We start from the raw sequence: 19,735 nt of genomic DNA on the forward strand, positions 1-19,735 counted from the left end.
TGTGTGTGTGTGTGTGTGTGTGTGTGTGTGTGTGTGTGTGTGTGGCACAGTGTATGGAGCTATTATAATCAGACACACAGTATGTGGTGTTATTAAATTCATGGGCGAAGTGTATGGTGCGATTATATTCAGGGCGTAGCGTGTGGCACCATTAAAATTTTATCTTCGCTTATAGGTGCAGAAATGTTTGAATAGAGAGAAGCTGTAGACATCTGAGCAGCAAACTGCAGAAATGGACTGTGGTTGGGAGAAGTCATCTTAGAGGTTCTGACCGGATGGAGAAGAAAAGAGAAAAAGAACAACTAGAATCGGAAAAAACTTCACCTGTGAGTCACTTTATGTAAATATTTATTCTGCCTCTAATCAGTACTGTAGTCACGGTAATTTTTTTTGTGAAACAGCAACTCCCAGCATATCCTTACCATTGTTCGAGCCATGCTGGGAGCTGTAGTTTTACGCCCTAAAGACCTATATGACAGGGGTTGCACAAAATTGAGCAGTATTTGTGCTGGTGCTGTATTGATGTACAGATCTGGGTTCTGGTGTTGTATTTATGTATTGAGCTTTGTTCTGGTGCTGTATTTATGTACTGAGCTTGGTTCTGGTGCTGTATATATGTATTGAGCTTGGTTCTGGTGTTGTATATAAGATATACATACCTTAAGATAGTTGTGTTAAGACCCAGGGATAAAGCAGGTGGCAAAACACGTGTTCAGGTATATGGTCTCATTATTTTGGTCTGTATACTGTCCTCCTTTTTATGTCTGTCTAGTTTAATTGTTTTCCCTAACTTAACATTTGTCACTATAGGACTGCTGCATTTATTGGTCAGGCACTTGCACATTGCTGTATTTATTAATGTATTTTTTTTTTCTATAGAAGGTTTTTAGTATTTATGTGTGCGGATCCTTGTATCATGGGTTTGTCGTTCCATTTTATATTTTGTATTTCATCTTGTATCTAATAAAGATTATATATTTTGCATTATACTGCAGGTATTTTGGATGATAGGTGTATTTGATTTGCTATTCAGGTGGGATCATTTATTGGTGGTTTTTGAGTCCTGTTTTGGAGGAATTGGTGTATATAAGTACTGAGCTTGGTTCTGCTGTTGTATATATGTACTGAACTTGGTTCTGGTGTTGTGTGTGTGTGTGTGTGTGTGTGTGTGTGTGTGTGTGTGTGTGTGTGTGTGTGTGTGTGTGTGTGTGTGTGTATCTATATATACACTGAGCTTTGTTCTGGTGCTGTATATATGCATTGAGCTTTGTTCTGGTACTGTATAAATGTATAAGCTTGGTTCTGATGCTGTATTTATGTACTGAGCTTGGCTCTCTAAATGTATATATGTATGAGCTTGTTCTGGTGCTGTATATATGTATGAAGCTTTGTTCTGGTACTGTGTATATGTATGAGCTTGGTTCTGGAGCTATAATTATATAGGATATATTTAGAATAACAAAATTGCAGGGCAGATGGAATTTTTTTCAATTCATTGTATATTTAATGGGAACCTGTCAGGTAGTTTTAACCCCTTGAACCGCCACCTTTTGGTTATACATGAACTGACAATATTTTCAAACATTCCCTTGTATGTTTTTTTCAGATGCAGCAAAATCTATAACATCAGCTTTTAAAATGGCGCACGCTATGTGCTGATTACTAATTAAAGGTTCATGTGGCGGTGCCGCTATCCTGTAGAGTTACATAGTCCTGCCTCCAAACCCACATTTCCATGCTTGATTGACATCGCCCTGGCTGTTATACATCACTACCAGTCTCCTCCAACTTTCTCAGATGCGCCATTGCATGGGCACACACCGTGCAGCAAGATGTACTCTGCCTGGTTTCATCGCTGGACCGTGCATGCCAGGGGAGTACAAGGCAACGGCGTATCCGCAAGGGTTGATGGAGGCTGCTGATGTAGAACAGCCAGGGGGATGTCAATCAAGACCTGGGGGGCGCCATTTCAATTTTCGCCACAGTCAGCAGAAAAGCTACAATCGACCCTGTCTTCATGTCAATATTAATAGCCACCTGGATAGTCATACTACATTATCATTTGTTAGGGTTCATCTGTTTTTACATCTACTGATGAAGTAAGGATCTTTTAGGAAGACGTTCTGTATGTAGTCTGCATTGCAAATATCACTTCCCTGCAGTATCGTACTGGGGTCTCTTAGGTCCACCAGAGGAAAGTAATCTGATGGCCCCATTTATCTATACATAACATGTGCATGTCCACTTTGACTCGTATTGTAATCTTTGTTGTTATCATTGCACAAATAACATAGCATGTATCATCTCGAAAATCGAATGGGGTATTTGTGAATATTCCCATAAAAAATAGACCCTAGTGGTAAGTGTTTGGCTCCAAAGTAATCTTCAAGCAGGGTTGTCTTCTGCAGGACCTCTGGAGACCATTTTTGTGTCAGTGCCCGGGACTACTGGACGATCCTTTGGGGCTCTGGTATGCCAGTCCGACCCCGCTTCCCTGTGTTACAGATAAGTCCATGTAGACAGAGAGCATGTGTCACATAGGGTTCGTGGACCCACTGGGCCGTACCGCCTTGGCGGTATGGCAGCTGGCCAACAGGGTGCAGGTCAGAGTCTATAGTTCATAAAGGGTACCTGTGGCAGCTCGGACAGTAGCAAGGCAGACTTGGCTGGGACTAGGCAGCAGGTAGACGTCAGGCGTGGAGTAGCAGGACAGGCGTGGTATACAGCACAGCACGGCTACAACTCACCACGGCACTAGATCAGGATACAGGTTACAGGATACAGGAACAGGGAACACTGGGAGCAGGAAACACTAGGGGACCCTTTGCAAGACAAACTTAGGATATGACAACAACGCTCAGGCATGGTAGGATGGGGCTGGGACCTTCTTATAGCCCAGGGTGCTCAGAGAGCAATCAGCTCAATCTCCCACATGCGTGCGCTCTGGCTTCTTAAGTCTGGACTGAGCTTATGAGCGCACCCTGGTGGTCACTGTGGAACAAGACGGCCGTATGTGCAGACATCTCTGGAGAGAAGGGTGTCACCTGGATGGAAGGAGTTCGTGGTCAACGACCACGGACGTTACAGCATGTCTAGCAAATAAAGCCTTATTCACACGAGCGCTGCGCATCTGGGACATGAAAAACTGCAGTTTTTCACGTCCGAGGTGCATCCGTGCTCAGCTCTGCAGGACGCGATGTCACGCATCCCCCATAGTTGAGAGTCTATGGAGGGATGCGTGATGCGTGCAAAGAACGGACATGTCCTATTTTTCCAAGGACCCTTCACACGGTCCGTTAAAACAACGGCTGTGTGAACGGCCACATTGAATTACATAGGTCCGTGGAACAGCCGCTGTTTCAACGGCCGTCCCACGAACGTTAAACACGTTTCTGTAAATAAGGCCTAATAATATAACACCCCCTTCCAATTGACCATTTGTGTTAATACAGTCCATAATAATGAATATTCATTTATTAATCTACAGATTCTTCATTCTGGAACTAAATATAACATTTAGCAACATTATCCTTGTTAAATCTGCCAATAATGTACTCATTATTTCCCCTGTTATTATTAACATTAGTCATGTTTTACATATTCAGGTTTTTTTTATCTTTAGGTTAATTTTATTCATTTGTGTGACTCAACAAGCTGGTTTACCTATAAATATTCACATTATTAACACTTTCTTTAGCTTTCACATTGATGATTCATATTGTATTGATTCACCAATTTATAGTAATTTTAAAAATGTTTTTTTTGTACAATTTTGAGTATTTGCTAATAAATAACTGACTTTATTAAGAATATATGTAACTGAGTTAATTAAAGTCAATTATAGAAAAATATATTTATAGGCTTATATTTTATTTTTTTAAATAATAATACAATACAATTTCTTTAACCGATTAAGGACTAGGCTGATTTACTAATAAATGACAAGAGAAAATGTCCCAATTTTGCTATGCGCTACTTAAGGCCTCAAGCAACCATCTGTGGCCCTTTATGCGGCCGCAAATCACGGATCCGCAAGACACGGACCGCACATAGATGGCTTCCGTGTGCGGTCCGTAGTTTTAATAGACTAATGAATAGAATGGCCAAGACTGTTCCGGAAAAGTGGTCGTGAATAGGACCTGTTCTATAATTTGCGGAACGGACACACGGATCCGCGAAAAAAGCCGGATGTATGCATGACCCAATAGAAATGAATGGGTGAACTGAAGAATATCACTGATGTGTGCTTTAGGCCTTAGATTAATATAACTCCGCAGGTGAATGTTTATCTCTGAATTTTATATTCTTTTGAAAGGACAGATAGGGCTTTGTTTTAGGCTTCATGCACACGGCCGTGCCCGTAATCACGGTCCGTGATTACAGGCACGGCCGGCCGCTGGCGGCCGCGGACAGCAGCCTGCATTTTTGGCCCATGCTCCCATATAAAGTATGGGAGAGCGGTCCGTAAAAAGCAAATTATAGGACATTTCCTATCTTTTCGGATGCTTTTTACGGCGCCACAAATATACAGGAAGGTGTCCGTGGTCAATAGAAATGAATGGGTCCGTAATTGCGGACCGTAATTAAGGTCCGCAATTACGGACTAAATCTATGGTCGTGTGCATGGGGCGTTAATGGTATTTGTCAGTATACATAATTTTTAGTTTTTCTCTAAAGAAGGCAAAATTGAAAAAATGTTGAAAAATTAAATATTTATGTCATTTTATGCAAACTGTGATCACTCAGGATGGACCACGGAAAAAACGAATCCAATTTTTAACTTTCTGCTACTTCGCCCATGTATGACGATTTCCAATATGTGTTCTTTATTTACTGTATGGGCATGTGCCAGGGCTTGGCATAAAAGGAGGTTATTTTGGCCTTTTAGGTCCATCAATTCTGCAGGTTAGTTTATAGTAGCATATTGTTTTCTGGGGGCCTAATGCCCCTGAAGCATTACAAAACCCCATGAATGACCATTTGCAAAAGTAGACCCCAAAGAATTTTTTTATTCATGAATTTATTATATTTTTAGAAAGTCCAGTTTTTTTTTTAAATGTCTTAAATAAGACGGAACAAAATATAATTTGCAAAAAAAACGCCTTGTAAAAAGAAGGCGTCACTTCTTGAGCCGTTTGTGGAGCCGTTTTTAATTGACTCAATAGAAAAACAGCTCCAAAAACAGCTGTAAAAAACGGCGCAAAAAACGCAAGTTGCTTAAAAAACGCCTGAAAATCAGGAGCTGTTTTCCCTTGAAGCGTGTGAACATACCCTCAGGGTGGCAGGCTTCTTTTTTCTATTGGAAACGTTGAAAAATTTGCTTGTGCAGTATAGAGAACTGAATTTGGGACTTTTGACTGATAATCCCTAATATCACCGATCTCGATTTAATCAGAATACCGTAACTATATACTAATTGTAAATGTATTGTTTCCATAACAATGAGCCTCGTATATTATCAGTCCGAGGACTATTTCATAAAGCTATCATCTGTAATTAGTTTTAGTGCTGCGGCTCTCATTACACCAATACTCACTTATTAATTTGTAAATAACACAAGTGTTTCCCTAGAAATGAATAAACTGGCGGGTCTCTCCTGCGGATACCATCCTATTTATTAATGTTGGCACAGCATTATACTAAGTGGAGAAATTTGCAAACAAATTTTTATTACTCCTATTATGATGCACTTCATTGATCTTCATATAGACATGGACAATTAACATTCTGAGTCAAATAGAGAGTAGACTCGCGGAAACATGAAGTACAAAGAGCCGGCACACTGGAAGCTAAAAAACACAATAAACAGTAGCCTGGACTGGACGGTCAATAACGCACATTGGCAGGTGCTTATGTATATATATATATATATACATATATATATATATATATATATATATATATATTTATTTGTGTGTGTATATGAATCCTGCTGTATTTTAGATATATCCAGGGGGTTACCCAGGACTAGAATAAGGGGTCTTCTTTTTTTTTACCCCAAAATAGCGCCTCTCTTGTATACAGGCTGTGTCTGTTATTGCAGCTGGGCCCCATTCACTTTAACTTTAATGCAGATGAGCTGCAATACCAGATACAGCCCATGAACAAAAGTGGAGCTGTTTCTGGAGAAAAAAAGACCATTTGTTTTAATCCTGGTCAACCGTTTAAGGAATCTATGCAACAACAATATCTCATACACAGCAATCAGAAAAGCCATAGATAAATAAAAGGGGTTATCCAGTCTTATGTAAAAGTAAAGCGTAATTATTGCATAATGAAAATGTGCTCGACTTTTTAATGTACTTTGTCCCCTTTTTCAAAATGTCTACCATCCTGATTAAGTGATTATCTCCTGCTTTCACACAGTTGCAACTTGTTACAATGTATCAGTTTAGGTAAGAGAAATGAGCCTGGAGTCATGACTAGGATGGAGAATTATGCTTAGCTAAAAGAGGATTTGGTCTCTGGAAGCAAAGTCAACAATGTCAACGCAGTGCAGTGAAGTGAATTAGAATCAGTAAGAAGAACCATATTAGTATTTTTCTTGGGGGGTGGCTCCTTCTTTTCTATATACATCGTTAGTTTGACACAGGAGCCCAAATCTATTCACTATCTCCATGTAGGACCTGGCTAGTGACTTCATTGTTTGCATATATACCCTCAGGAATGGATTTACCTACAGGCACAGTACATCTGTGCCTATAGGCGGTCACGTGGGAAGAAGGCTCCTACCGATGGGATAATTTACATATAAATTCACCCTACAATGCGTATTCATACATTCACTCACAATGCTGTAGGGGTGAGAGGAGGACACCCACGGTGGGACAAGACTACTAGATATTGTAAGAAAAGGACCACAATGTTTTAATGCCATATATTACTCAAAGGGGTATTCCCAGAATCGACAATTATCACTGATCCACAGGATCAGTGAAAATCATTTGATCGCTGAGATCCTAAACTCCCGGAGCGGGAGTTTAGGATCTCAGTGATCAAATGATTTTCACAGATGAGGTGGAGCTTGAATAGAGCGGAGGATGAGCATGCACCATACTGTTCAATTCAATGTCCATGGGACTGACGAAAACAGCCAAGCACTGTACTCGGCTGATTGCAACATTTCCATAAACTTTGATCTGAGCGGCAGCGCGCATGCTCGACAGCTTCTCCATTCAATCAATGGCCTCCTCATTGCAATCGAGCAGTTAAGACGAACAGGGGTGTTGGGACTCCCGTTCTCACGATCGGTGGGTGTTCTAGTGATAAGGTCCCCCAACGATCAGACAATTATCACCTATCCTATGTGTAAGGGATAATTTTCGGTTCTGGAAAAACTTTAGGGCGCCAAATAAAACTGTTCCTACAAGCTCCAGAAATGTAAGTCCAATTCTGCCTATATGGCAAACTCAGCACTCAAGAGGACACGTAACCAACAATATATATTATTTTCTATGTATGTGATAGTACATTTTACAATTGTTGACTGTGAAAGATCTACGCTTCTAAGAACTATTGTCTATAACCTATTTCATCTATGTTGATGGCCGTATGTAGGGTTGCACTGACACATATCCCTGTTAACTATGCAGATGATGGGGAGTTGTTTTGTATAAAGGGTTATATATATGAGAATCTTGACAGAAGCTTTTAATGTCTGAATATGAGGCTGGAAGTATAATGATATTTACTTTTCTTGTTAGGATTTGAAGACCGTGCTGTCTCTCCCTCAGTACCCAGGGGAGTTCCTGCACCCTGTGGTTTATGCATGTACTGCTGTTATGTTGTTGTGCCTGTTCGCATCTATCATCACCTACATTGTGCATCACAGGTAGGAAGCCTCTTTTTATACATTACCTTCACGTGTGTAATCATGCTATTATCCTGAATTGCTTGTTAAAGTGCAGAATTTAAATATGCGGGAATAGCATTGAATGTCTGCACTGTGAAGAAAGGACACTGCACAGGAACGCCGTCCTTGGGGTGTGCATGATGGTTGCTGACAATTTAAAAGCATCCTAAATATTTTAACATGAAACAGTATTGTGCCGATCCCCGTGGTTGTTCAGTGCCAGCCAAATAATAGTAAAAAAAAAAGTTTGAAATAAATATCTAAAAAAATAATACCCTCAACAGAACTCACATTTGAATCATTATACACTATGGTTATTATCTATTGAACATAATACATATTTATACCTATTGTATATTACATTGAAATCTCATTTTATAGCTACTGTACAGTAATGAATGAGATTGAATCATTTATTAACCTTTCATTAATATACTTTAGATACCTTGAAGTAACCCCTTGGAATTTAGAGAGATTTAAAGAGGATCTGTCACCTCTCCTGACATGTCTATTTTAGGGGCCGTTCTCGTATGTCCGTTGTCCCTATCAGTTTCCCACCGGCGTGTTGCAGAAAAGCTGGAGGGAAACTGATGCTAGAACGAATCCCATAGCTTTCTATGAGATCTGTTCTGGTACATGGGACATAAGTTGTGTCGCCGTACGGCGCCGGCCCTGTGCAGGAGCCGCATCCAAAAACTTTACCTGCAGCATTTTTGTGTCCGGCTCCCTGGGATCTCCGGCGCCATATCTTATCTTAAAGTACTGTTTGCTGGATGAACACTGGGTGCTGCCGCATCCACCTTTCCGGCAGCACCCGGCATGAGAGAATGAACAACAATATGCCGGCATGGTGTAGGGTAGGTAGGAGATGCATGATGGGATTGGGTTGCTGTAAACTTCCTCCCAGAAGTTTGGGATAGTATTTGGCGCCTTTGCAGGCAATGTATGAACAGTTTTTCGGCTGATTTTTTACTCTGTAATCTATTTGCTGCTACTGCTTGTACATAGAGTACAGCGCGGCTGGTCACATCACGGAGAGTCGTGTCATCCTGAAGGAAGACTGTGCAACTAGACTTCCGGGCTCCCACTAGCGTTATAAAAATCTATTAAAATCCCATTATCAGCGCGATGGGGGACCAGAATGTATATTAGCGAGTGTACTCACATACTGCAGTGAGTACATTGCTAATACTTTTCGCTCCCCACATAACCCCTCTTAGCATTTCTCCCCCCAGAGTGATAGCAATGAGTTCACTTATGCACGACAAATATTTAGTTCACTGTTCTTGCCCTGAATCTAAATGCCCTGGCCAAGGCAGAGCTGCTTGTTAGCACTCCCCTGGCACCCACCCCTTAGGGCATATGCCCCGCTGCCACCCTTACCTATGCCCCGCCTCCTCCATTGTTTTCTCCAGCTCTTCATTTTTATTACTCTGCATTCCCTGTCTCCCTTCCACCACATATGATAAATGGACAGGCAGGACGTAATGTGAAAACAGCCTTACCAAAACATAGGCCTTGTTCACACTGTGCTAAAAACGGCTGAAAAATCGGAAGCAGAACGCCTCCAAACATCTGCCCATTGGGAAAACGGCATTCTGTTCCGACCAGGCGTTTTTTACGCAGCCGTTTTAAAAAATGGCCGTGGAAAAATACAGCCACGAAAAAGAAGTGCATGTCACGTTTTTGGGGCCGTTTTTCATAGACTCTATAGAAAAACACCTCCAAAAATGGCAGTTAAAAATGCAGCGAAAAACGTGATTTTGAATAAAAAACGGCTGAAAATCAGGAGCTGCTTTCCCTTGAAAACAGCTCCGTATTTTGAGACATTTTTTATTTTGTGCGTACACATACCCATAAAAGCACTAGTGTTTTTGTAAAGTTCTATTTAAACTACAGGTCGCTTTTGACGTGTATTCATCGCGTTTTTTCCGCTCAATCAGAACTCCCATTGACTAGAGAAATTAGGTGCGATTTTGGCGCATTTTCGGTGCGTTTTACGTGCCAAACAATTGACCTGACACTACTTTTTTCACGCGACACATTTTTAAATAAAACATGTCGTATGCACTAACGGCGTGCTATACCATTTATGTCAATGGGACGCTTAAACCAAGCATTTTTTACACGTTTTTCGGCGTGACAAATGCACAAACAAAAGCACCAAATGCCGACAATACATAACAATGATAAATGGAGTGGGGGGCACCAAAGGGTAATTCCGCACAGGGCACCCTGTAGCCTAAGGCCGGCCCTGGCCTTGTGACCGCTGGTGCGCATCTCCTCCCCAGGAGATGCCAGCACTCACTTCTGCTCCACTCTGCTGTGTCCCGTAGGGTGCGTGCATATGCTCGTGCCCGGCCTTAAAGAGCCAGTGAGCGCACATGTTTATCATCACTAATTAGCCCGTGAATACCCTGGGCTTAAGTAGGGCCCTGCCCTTTTGCTCATTGCTTGAGCATTGTTCGTATTCTTCTGTTAGTCATGCAAATGGCCCCTTAGTGTTATCCTGTTCCCGTTGTTCCCGTGCCCTGCTACCTGTATGCTGTATCCCGTGTTGTAGTTGTTCCTGTGCCCGCTATAGTGTTGGAGTCGAGTTCTGCCATCTGCCACGTCTGCTGTGTTACACCACGTCTGGTGTCATCTGTTTCGTTGTCTATATATATTAACTTGGTACACTGTAGTTTGGACAGCTGCTATGCCGCTACGGCTGTGCGTCCCAGTGGGTCCACACACACACAGATCATGACAAACACACAGCCCTGGGGTCCTTTCTAGGTCCCCAGGGCTGACTGCAGAAGGTTCCCCCAGTCTCCGATCGTGTCGCCTGATTTCCGGTGACGCAATCAAAGAGGAGTGTCCACTTTGATCATGCCGCAGTCACGCACCCCGATGACCAAAGGGTTAAACATCCGGGGTCTGAGTTTTCTCCAATCCCAGCTCTATTCCGAAGGCTGCTCTTTGTTCAGGAGCTCTTAATGACAGCTCCAGCTTAGAAAATGAAAGCTCATGAGCCTTGTCTACAGCGACGCCAAAAGACGTTGCTGTAGACTAAGGACCTACACCATCGTTAAGGGGTTAACATGATAGCCCTTTGGTGACCGATGTCACTGTATGGAATCCGTCACCAGAATCTGTTAAATGTATACGTCATGAGCTTTTCCATAGCTTTTCATGACTTATCTATTAAACGGATGCCATTATAGCCTATGGGTGATGGATGCGTTAAATGAATGCCTAACAGTGGCATCCATCACCCATAGACTATAATGGTATTCGTTTAATGGCTATATCATGAGAGTTTATGACGTATACGTTAAATAGACACCATTATAGTCTATGGGTGATGGATGCCACTGTTAGGTATCCATTTAACTAATCTGTCACCCATAGACTATAATGATCTCTGTTTAACTGAAACATCATAAACTCTCATGACCCCTTTTTATGATGTATCTGTTAAAAGAAACCATTATATGCTATGGTGACGGATGTCACCATTAGGCATCGGGTGAATACATTTTTTTGTTCCTCTGGATGTGCTGCCTGGATATCTTATTTCCACTATTAGGCATCCGTCACAGCCTATGTACGACGGGATCTCTTCCTGGTGTATACGTCAAATATATACCAAATATGTGATGTGAACAGGGCCTTAGAGATAAGTTAAGGAAGGACACATCTTTACTTCTTGTTTTGGCTAAAAAAAAAGATGCATCAAATAAGGACCTGTGTGAACCTGGCCTAGGAAAAATAGTCAAATGCAAATTTTTTCTCATAGGAAACAATAGAAATAAAATGTGACTGTGTCACGATCTGTGGGTATGTGGACCCACTGGGCCGTACCGCCGTGGCGGTATAGCAGCTGGCCAATACAGAGTACCAAGTAAAGTCTATAGTTCAAGCAACGGTACCTGTGGTGGTTCAGACAGTAGCGATGACTAGGCTCAGATGGGACCTTGGCAGCAGACACCAGGCGTGGTGTAACACAGCCTGCAGATCAGTGGTACAACACGACAGGAACAAGGTAGCATGGGATACAGGATACGGGTAGCAGGTACGGGAACACTGGGAACTGGAAGACACTAAGGGACCATTTGAAAAGACTAACATGGGTAACACAAACAACACTCAGGCAATGAAGGAAGGAGCAGGGCCCTTCTTATAGTCCAGGGTGATCATGGGAGCAATCAGTCAATCTAAAACATGTGTGTGTTCTGGCCCATTAAGGCCGGGAATGAGCTTGCGCTCGCACCCTAGTGGTCACTGCAGGACAGGACGGCCGCATGTGCTGGCATCTCTGGGGAGGAAGACCGCTGCAGGATGATAGGAGTCTGCGGTTTGCGACTGCGGACGTTACAGACTGCAACTGCCATATGGGGAGCAAAGAAAGCCAGCCCACATAACTCATGTAGCTGAACTATGGATCGTGAATGAAAATATACATCATATGATACATTAAATTAGCTCTACTAAGAATGTAGTGTCAAACTCATTATATCCAGCCATGACCTGTATATTACATGAGCACAAAAAGCAGAATGCACTAGATGACATATATGAATTCCCATAGGTCATCCCTCTTACAATGCAAAATCATGATCTGTGGAGAGCGAGGTGTCCTTATACAGTGATTATTCTATTGTAGCGGAGGGGTTGGTATAGAAAGGAGGTGATTTTTATTACTAGATGCGTTGTTGCCTAGCAACCCTGAGTTTCCTATGCAGCACTCTCAATATCTGCTGGTCATTTACTCATCGTTATTTGTCAGCCACTCTTAATTTTATCTTGAAGTCATTTATGGATACTGATTAACCCCTAGCCGCATTGTCATGTACATGAACAACACAGGAAAGGTCTCCTTGCATTCTGAGGAGATTGTAAGTGATGGTGTTTGCGCGAGCAAAGAAGCCTTGCCTGTGTGAGCTCAGCATTGACTGACAGCCGGGTTCCAGCTGCAACCCCCGGGATCCCGGACGTTTAACCCCTTAAATGTCATGGTCAACTGTGATCGCATCATTTAAGTCATTTGAGTGGGAGGGGGCTCCCTCTGTCACCTATAGGCGGCCCATGAATTCGATTACTGGCCGCCCATGGATTGCTATGACAGCTGGGGGGTCTAACAAAGACTCCCAGGCCTGTCATGACTGCCTGTCAGTTTTACACTCACAGGCAGTTTTACACTCACTGAGTATACCAAGGCATTATATCAGCGTTCAGAAGATGGCAATGTGAAGTCCCCTAGTGGGACTAAGAGAAAATAAATAAAAATGAAATACAGTTAAATAAAGTTTGTTAAAAACAAAACTGCACAGTAAAAAAAATAAAAGCATTTTTTATATAAAATGTGGATTTATTTTCTAAAAGTTTATAAAAACGACACGTATCGGTATGGTATCGCTGTGATCGTAACGATCCGAATAATAAAGGTAACACATTATTTAAACCACATGGTGAATGAACGTCGTACAAAACAAATATGCAAAAAACGGGAATTGCTTTTTGTTGCATGGCTTCCTCCAAAAAAAATATAACAAAAGTTAGTCACATAGTCCCATGTACCCCAAAATGGTACCTATCAGACTGACACATTGTCCCACAAAAAACAAGCCCACATATGGCTACATCGACTAAAAAAATACAAAAGTTAGGGCTTTTGGAATGAGGCGATGCAAAAACACATAACATTTGTTTAAAAGTGTTTTATTGTGCAAAAGTAGTAAAACATAAAAAACCTCACATATGTGGTATCGCCGTAATCAAACCAACCCATAGAATAAAGGTAACATTTTATTTACACCGCAAAGTGTAAACGGTGTAAATTTAAAATGTGATAAACCATGCTGTAATAGCTATTTTTTCATTCCCCCTAAAAAAACTATTATAAAAGTTAATTAAAAGATCATATGTCCCCCAAAATGGTGTCATTGAAAAATACAACTCACCCCACAAAAAACAACTCCTCAGCTTTGTCGACGGAAAAATTTAAAACATATATCTCTTTGAATGCGACGATAGCAAAATGAAAACAATTGCTTGGTTATTAACCACTTCCCGACATCCGCCGTATACATGAGCCGCACGTCGGGTGGGGGAGTATGGTGTGGGCTCACGGGCTGAGCTCACTCCATAGAACGAACGTGTCAGCTGTGTGTTACAGCCGACACTTCCGGGTATTGAACGGGATCCCGCTTGTTTAACCCGTTAAATTCCACGATCAATAGCGGCCGTGGCATTTAAATTACTAAAAAGAGGGAGGTCGACCCCCTGTAATATTCCAATATTCCAAATATTCCAGCCTGGAGGCCTGACCAGGTCTGCCATCTTTGTACTCCTATGAAGCCCTGCCTCCTCCCTTGGGGGACAAGTAAAAAACAGTAGAATAAAGTTGGTATCGACGCGTCCGTAAAAGTCTGAGCTATTACAATAAATCATTATTTAGTCCACACGGGGAACGCCGTAAAAAATAAAAACCTCCAGAATTGCTGTTTTATGATTACTTCCTCTCCCATAAAAAATTTAATAAAATGTGCTCAAAAGTCTCATGTACCCCAAAATTGTAACAATAGAAACTAAAGCTTGCCCCACAAAAAACTAAGCCCTCACACCTAAATTGATGAAAAAATAAAAAAGTTATAGATCTCAGAATATGGCGAGAAAACTCAAATTTTATTTTTATTACAATCAGTTTTTCCTTGTAAAAGTAAAAAAAAAAAAAAAAAACCTACATAAGTTTGGTATCGCTGTAATCGTATTGACCCGCAAAATAAAGTTAACATGCCGTTTTTACCGCACGGTGAACGCCATAAAAATAAAACCACCCAAAACATTGAGGATTCGCAGTTTTTTTTCTAATTCCACCCCACAAATATATTTTTTACAGTTTCCCACTACATTATATGGTATAATAAATGGTGCTGTGAAAATCTACAACTCGTCCCGCATAAACAACAAGCCCTCATACGGCAATATTGATAGAAAAATAAAAAACTTACAGCTTTTGGAAGGTGGGTTTGGAAAAAACAAATGTGAAAATCTGAAAAATGGCTGCATCATTAACTGGGACAATGTACTCAGCAATCGTTTTGGGCACCAGGGAACAAGAAAGACATAGTAGAGCTTAAGAGGGTTCTAAAGGCGGCAACTAAAGTAATAAACATGATAAGTGAACTGCAGTACCCAGAAAGATTGTCAAAATTAGGGTTATTTAGTTTAGAAAAAAGGCGACAGAGAGGTGACCTAATAACTATGTATAAATATATCAAAGATCAATACAGACATCTCTCTCATGATCTAGTTATACCTAACACTAACTATAATAAGAGAACATCCACTCTGTCTAGACTCTAGAGGAAAGAAGACTTGTACACAAACTTAAAAGGGGATTCTTTACTGTAAGAATGGTACTGTTGTCCAGGACACAAAACAAAAAAGTGGTCCACACTTACCTGTTAGCTCTTACCTGCTGCCCATTAGTCATCCCAAAGGACCTGGTCAGTTTCCCTTATATAAAAAAAGGACAAGTCCTATTTAATAGGCAATAATGTGCAAAAATGGCACCAATTTATTTTAATGAACTAAGACTACACAAGTCCAATTTGGTCTTCTGTTTCTCCCTTCCCCAGAAGCATTACTTAAAACTCCTGGGAGCAACGCTCAAGATCTGGTGCAAAATATAAAACTGTGCCCCCCACCAACCAAGTGTCAATATTATAATACTGGTGTCTCCTTATGTGGCAGAGGGGCATTTGAACCTTCTCAAGCATTAGGGCCTAAGTGCAACTGCTACTACTACACCCCCTATAGTTAGCCCCCTGCCCTTCCCCAGTGACCCGCCAAATGTATATGTTGTGCACCAAGGATGACAAAATCCATGGACCATTGTGTGTGGGAAGGAGAATAGTCTTTAAGCTAGAAAATAATTATGATATCACCCTGGTGTCCACCAAAAGTACAAAATGTTGTCTGAGATGAAGGATGGGACTGGGAAATATAGAAGGGAGTCAAGGGGACCCTGATGACTTGTCTGTTTGGGGCCCAGGTACTTCTGAGAGCAGCCTTGGTCTCATTTGAAACAAAACTTTTATATGTTAACAAAGTAAGGGCCGTAACGGCTACTCCAATGATGTCAACATCAGATAGAGTTGGGCAACCCCTCTGTTAGATTTCCTTTGGAATTAGGATTGAATATACCTGTAAACATGAATTTCTTATGTTTCAGGTTCTTGGTGAATAAGTCTTAACTACTAGCAAGTGGAATCATTTATCAGAGGTTCTTGTAAAATTGTTATCGACTTAAGTTTAAAAATAAAATTCAAACATTGCAGTCAAACTTCCAATATCTCTGCATTAAGATACAGAGAGAATAGGGTTAGATATGAGACTGTCAAAGGTTCAGTCTAAGGCTGGGTTCACACGACCTATTTTCAGACGTAAACGAGGCGTATTTGAATGGGTTTGCCGACGTACTGTGCAGACAACCTGTCATTTACGCGTCGTCGTTTGACAGCTGTCAAGCGACGACGCGTAAAATGACTGCCTCGGCAAAGAAGTGCAGGACACTTCTCTGCAACGTAATTTGAGCCGTTCTTCATTCAAGTCAATGAAGAGCAGCTCAAGATTTACGAGCGTCAAAGATGATATTCTCACTTTTTAAGAGCAGTATGAGAATGGCCATTGACATCCCCAGCCATGAGTCAACTATTCAATAAACTGGTTTGCTGGGCTGCATCCCAATCACCATCTAATTTGGTTAAAATAGGTGGGGCGAATAAACTTACCTTCCCCAATATGGCAATAAAGGAGAATATAGTCCTGTGGAAGATATGTCCATAACAGGAGAAATGTAAAAGGATCGGTCCAATGTGAGGCATCAAGATCAAACTCGAATTGCAGGTGCATAGAAATTGATAATTGCAGTAATGTATAAAAGCTGGAAACATTTTTTATGACTATATTAATTATCAAGTGACTTCCTGAGTCTCTTTGATTTATAAACAATTAGGACTGAAACCATGTTGGCCAGTTCATTAGTAACTATCCAGGACTAATGGAAACCACAGGTTGGGATCTTACACTGTAACGACTGTACAGCCAAATAATGCTGAAAATGTTAGATGCAGATTTAAGAGTAATTTCTAAACTATCATGTGTAGGAAAAAAGGGAAAAAATTACTAAACCGGCAAATGATGGTTTGGGCTGAATGCAAATTGTAAGAAAGAAATTAAAACTCTAGACATGATGATGAACACAATCTGTCCCGAAAAGCAAGTCCTTAAAGTAGCTAGTTCGTCCATTAAAGTGTGATTTGCAGTTTGATTAACGGCTTGTTTTTTTCTGCACTGATTTAAAATCACACAGCCTGACTTATAACATTTCACTACATTAGAATATGCATGTTGCCTGATTGCCTCTAAAAACTAAATTATCTTGATTTTTTTCCTTTTTTTATAGCAGTAGAGCATTATATACAGCGAAGTACTATGTTTCATTTAGTTATAGTATAATTTTACAATGTGATGTAACGTGCGCCATTAATTTGAATAGATCAGATTCCTTTGGCAGTATAGAAATATTTATCAAGCACTCAAGGCCTATGAAACTTGGTCCTCTCAAAGAAGGGGAAAAACAAATATAGGATACAAAGAAATTGTAAATCTTACTTAAATAACTATGGGCTAGACGTGGTGTGGTCTTCTCAAAGAGGTGGTCTTCTGAATAGATTCCATATATGTATATATATATATATATATATATATATATATATATATATATATATACAAAACCAGGCAGCATTACAGAGAAATTCAGTGAAGAGAATTCCAATGCAACGTTTCAGCTCCTCTGGCAGTCTGATGGATGAGTCTGGGTTTGGTGAATGCCAGGAGAACGTTACCTGCCTGACTGCATTGTGCCACCTGTAAAGTTTGGTGGAGGAAGGATAATGCTATGGGGATGTTTTTCAAGGGTTGGTCTAGGCTCCTCAGTTCCAGTGAAGGGAAATCTTAATGCTTCAGCATACCAAGACATTTTGGACAATTGTAGCTTCCAGCTTTGTGGGAATAGTTTGGGGAAGGCTCTTTTCTGTTCCAATATGACTGAGTACCAGTGCAAAAGGAAGAACTTGACTGGCCCGCACAGAGCCCTGACCTCAACCCCATCAAACACCTTTGGGTTGATCTAGAACTGAGATTACGAGCCAGGCCCTATCGTCCTATATCAGTGTCTGACCTCACAAATGTTCTTCTGGATGAATGGGCAAAAATTCCCGCAGACACACTCCAAAATCTTGTAGAAAGCCTTCCTAGAAGAGGGGAAGCTGTTTTAGGAGCAAGGGGCGACCAACTCCATATTAACACCGATGGATTTAGAATGGGATGTCATAAAAGCTTCAGTAGGTTTAATGTGTAGGTGTCCCAATACTTTTGTCCATTTGGTTTGTATATATGTATACATATATATAAATATATATACACACACACACACACACACACGCGCGCATACATACATACGTACGTACGTACGTACGTACGTACGTACGTATGAATATATATACATACACTGTATATTCTTCTATATATATTATCTATATATTATTTAATCATATAAAGGTAACATTGCTTTAACACAGTTCCCGGCATTCCTCTTACCTTGTAAATACAATTTTTATGCAGACTAAAGCAGAAGGTATTGACCCTTGGAGGAACCGTTTAGAAATCTCATTACAATAGGTGTATTGCACACAATAGTGTTACATAAATACCCCAATTTAAAATCCTTAAATCACCAGCTTAAGTACATATGATAAGAACTGGAGAGAAGTGCTTCAGTGAGGAGACATTGAAAATAATAATAATCACCCGACTATTCTGCACATCAGTAAAATGTTTAAATGAAATGAAAAATTTAGAAACTGCTAGCAGCAGAACCTTTATAGGTTACAGAAATTAAAGTTTATGGGATGTTCATCCTGGTGTCTCATTTTCTTCGAGGTGTCTGCCAGACCTCAACTGCTCTGCACTGGGCAACATTAGGCTCCAAATGTTATACATTATATAAACTAGAGAAAAAAAGAATTCATTACAACCCTTTAACACTGCCTAAAACCGATGATATATCTGTATTATAGTTTAACACATAGACAAGGGCATACCCATAGGGGGTGTAAAGGTTGTGGTCACTCACGGAGTCTGGAGCCTGATGGGACCTAAAGTGCCCCATATAAGGAGACCAGTACTATAAAAAACCAATTCATCCATCATAAAATTTCACTTATTCCACATTTTCACTAAATTGCTGCGACCGACCATATCAATAATTGGTCAGCCATGGCCGAGCCAAGTCCACCAGAGCAAGAGCCGTGTTTCATTAATGGCTCTCCACTCTGGCTGATAGACCGAGCGGGAGACCCACTCTATAGCGTCCATATGTTCTAATAGGGCATATGGACAGGGCTGGTCTTCCTTTTTATCGTTTTAGGAAGTTAAAAATGTCTGGTGATATAAAATGTCTTCTCATAATAGTGGGTTCTTTAAGTTCTGTTCTCCATATAGATTTAACAATGGCACAGAGCGAATTTATAGTACATGAGTCAGACGTACGAAGCAGCAATTTGCTTTTTCTGTGTGAGCATATAAATAGTGTGTAATATAAATGTAGAAGTGTACTAGGTTTAGGTGATGCCATGAAAGGAACGTTTACGATTTCACGCTTACTGGTGTTTTGCTGACAGCATGAAAAGACCCCACAAATTGGCTTATTGTTAAGATGATCTCCAGCGCTTTAGAGGAGGTGTTCAGAATATCCTGTACTCAAGAACATATTTGCATTTCCTACATATTTAAGCTCCAAATCACTTTTATGCCCTACTTTTACTGAAGCTG

General features: G+C 40.8%; 1 protein-coding gene across 2 annotated transcripts in view; it reads left to right on the forward strand.

Annotated features, from left to right (window-relative positions):
• The window catches only part of ADGRA1 (adhesion G protein-coupled receptor A1), a 534,808-nt gene that overhangs the window by 450,421 nt on the left and 64,652 nt on the right, over positions 1–19,735 (forward strand). For both annotated transcript variants that reach the window (XM_075843229.1, XM_075843230.1), the window contains one exon: positions 7,704–7,831. In XM_075843229.1, the coding sequence (XP_075699344.1) occupies positions 7,704–7,831 (128 nt within the window). The remainder of the gene's footprint in view (positions 1–7,703; positions 7,832–19,735) is intronic.

This window comes from Rhinoderma darwinii, chromosome 11 (genome assembly GCF_050947455.1).
Source record: "Rhinoderma darwinii isolate aRhiDar2 chromosome 11, aRhiDar2.hap1, whole genome shotgun sequence".
Taxonomy (NCBI): Eukaryota; Metazoa; Chordata; class Amphibia; order Anura; family Rhinodermatidae; genus Rhinoderma; species Rhinoderma darwinii.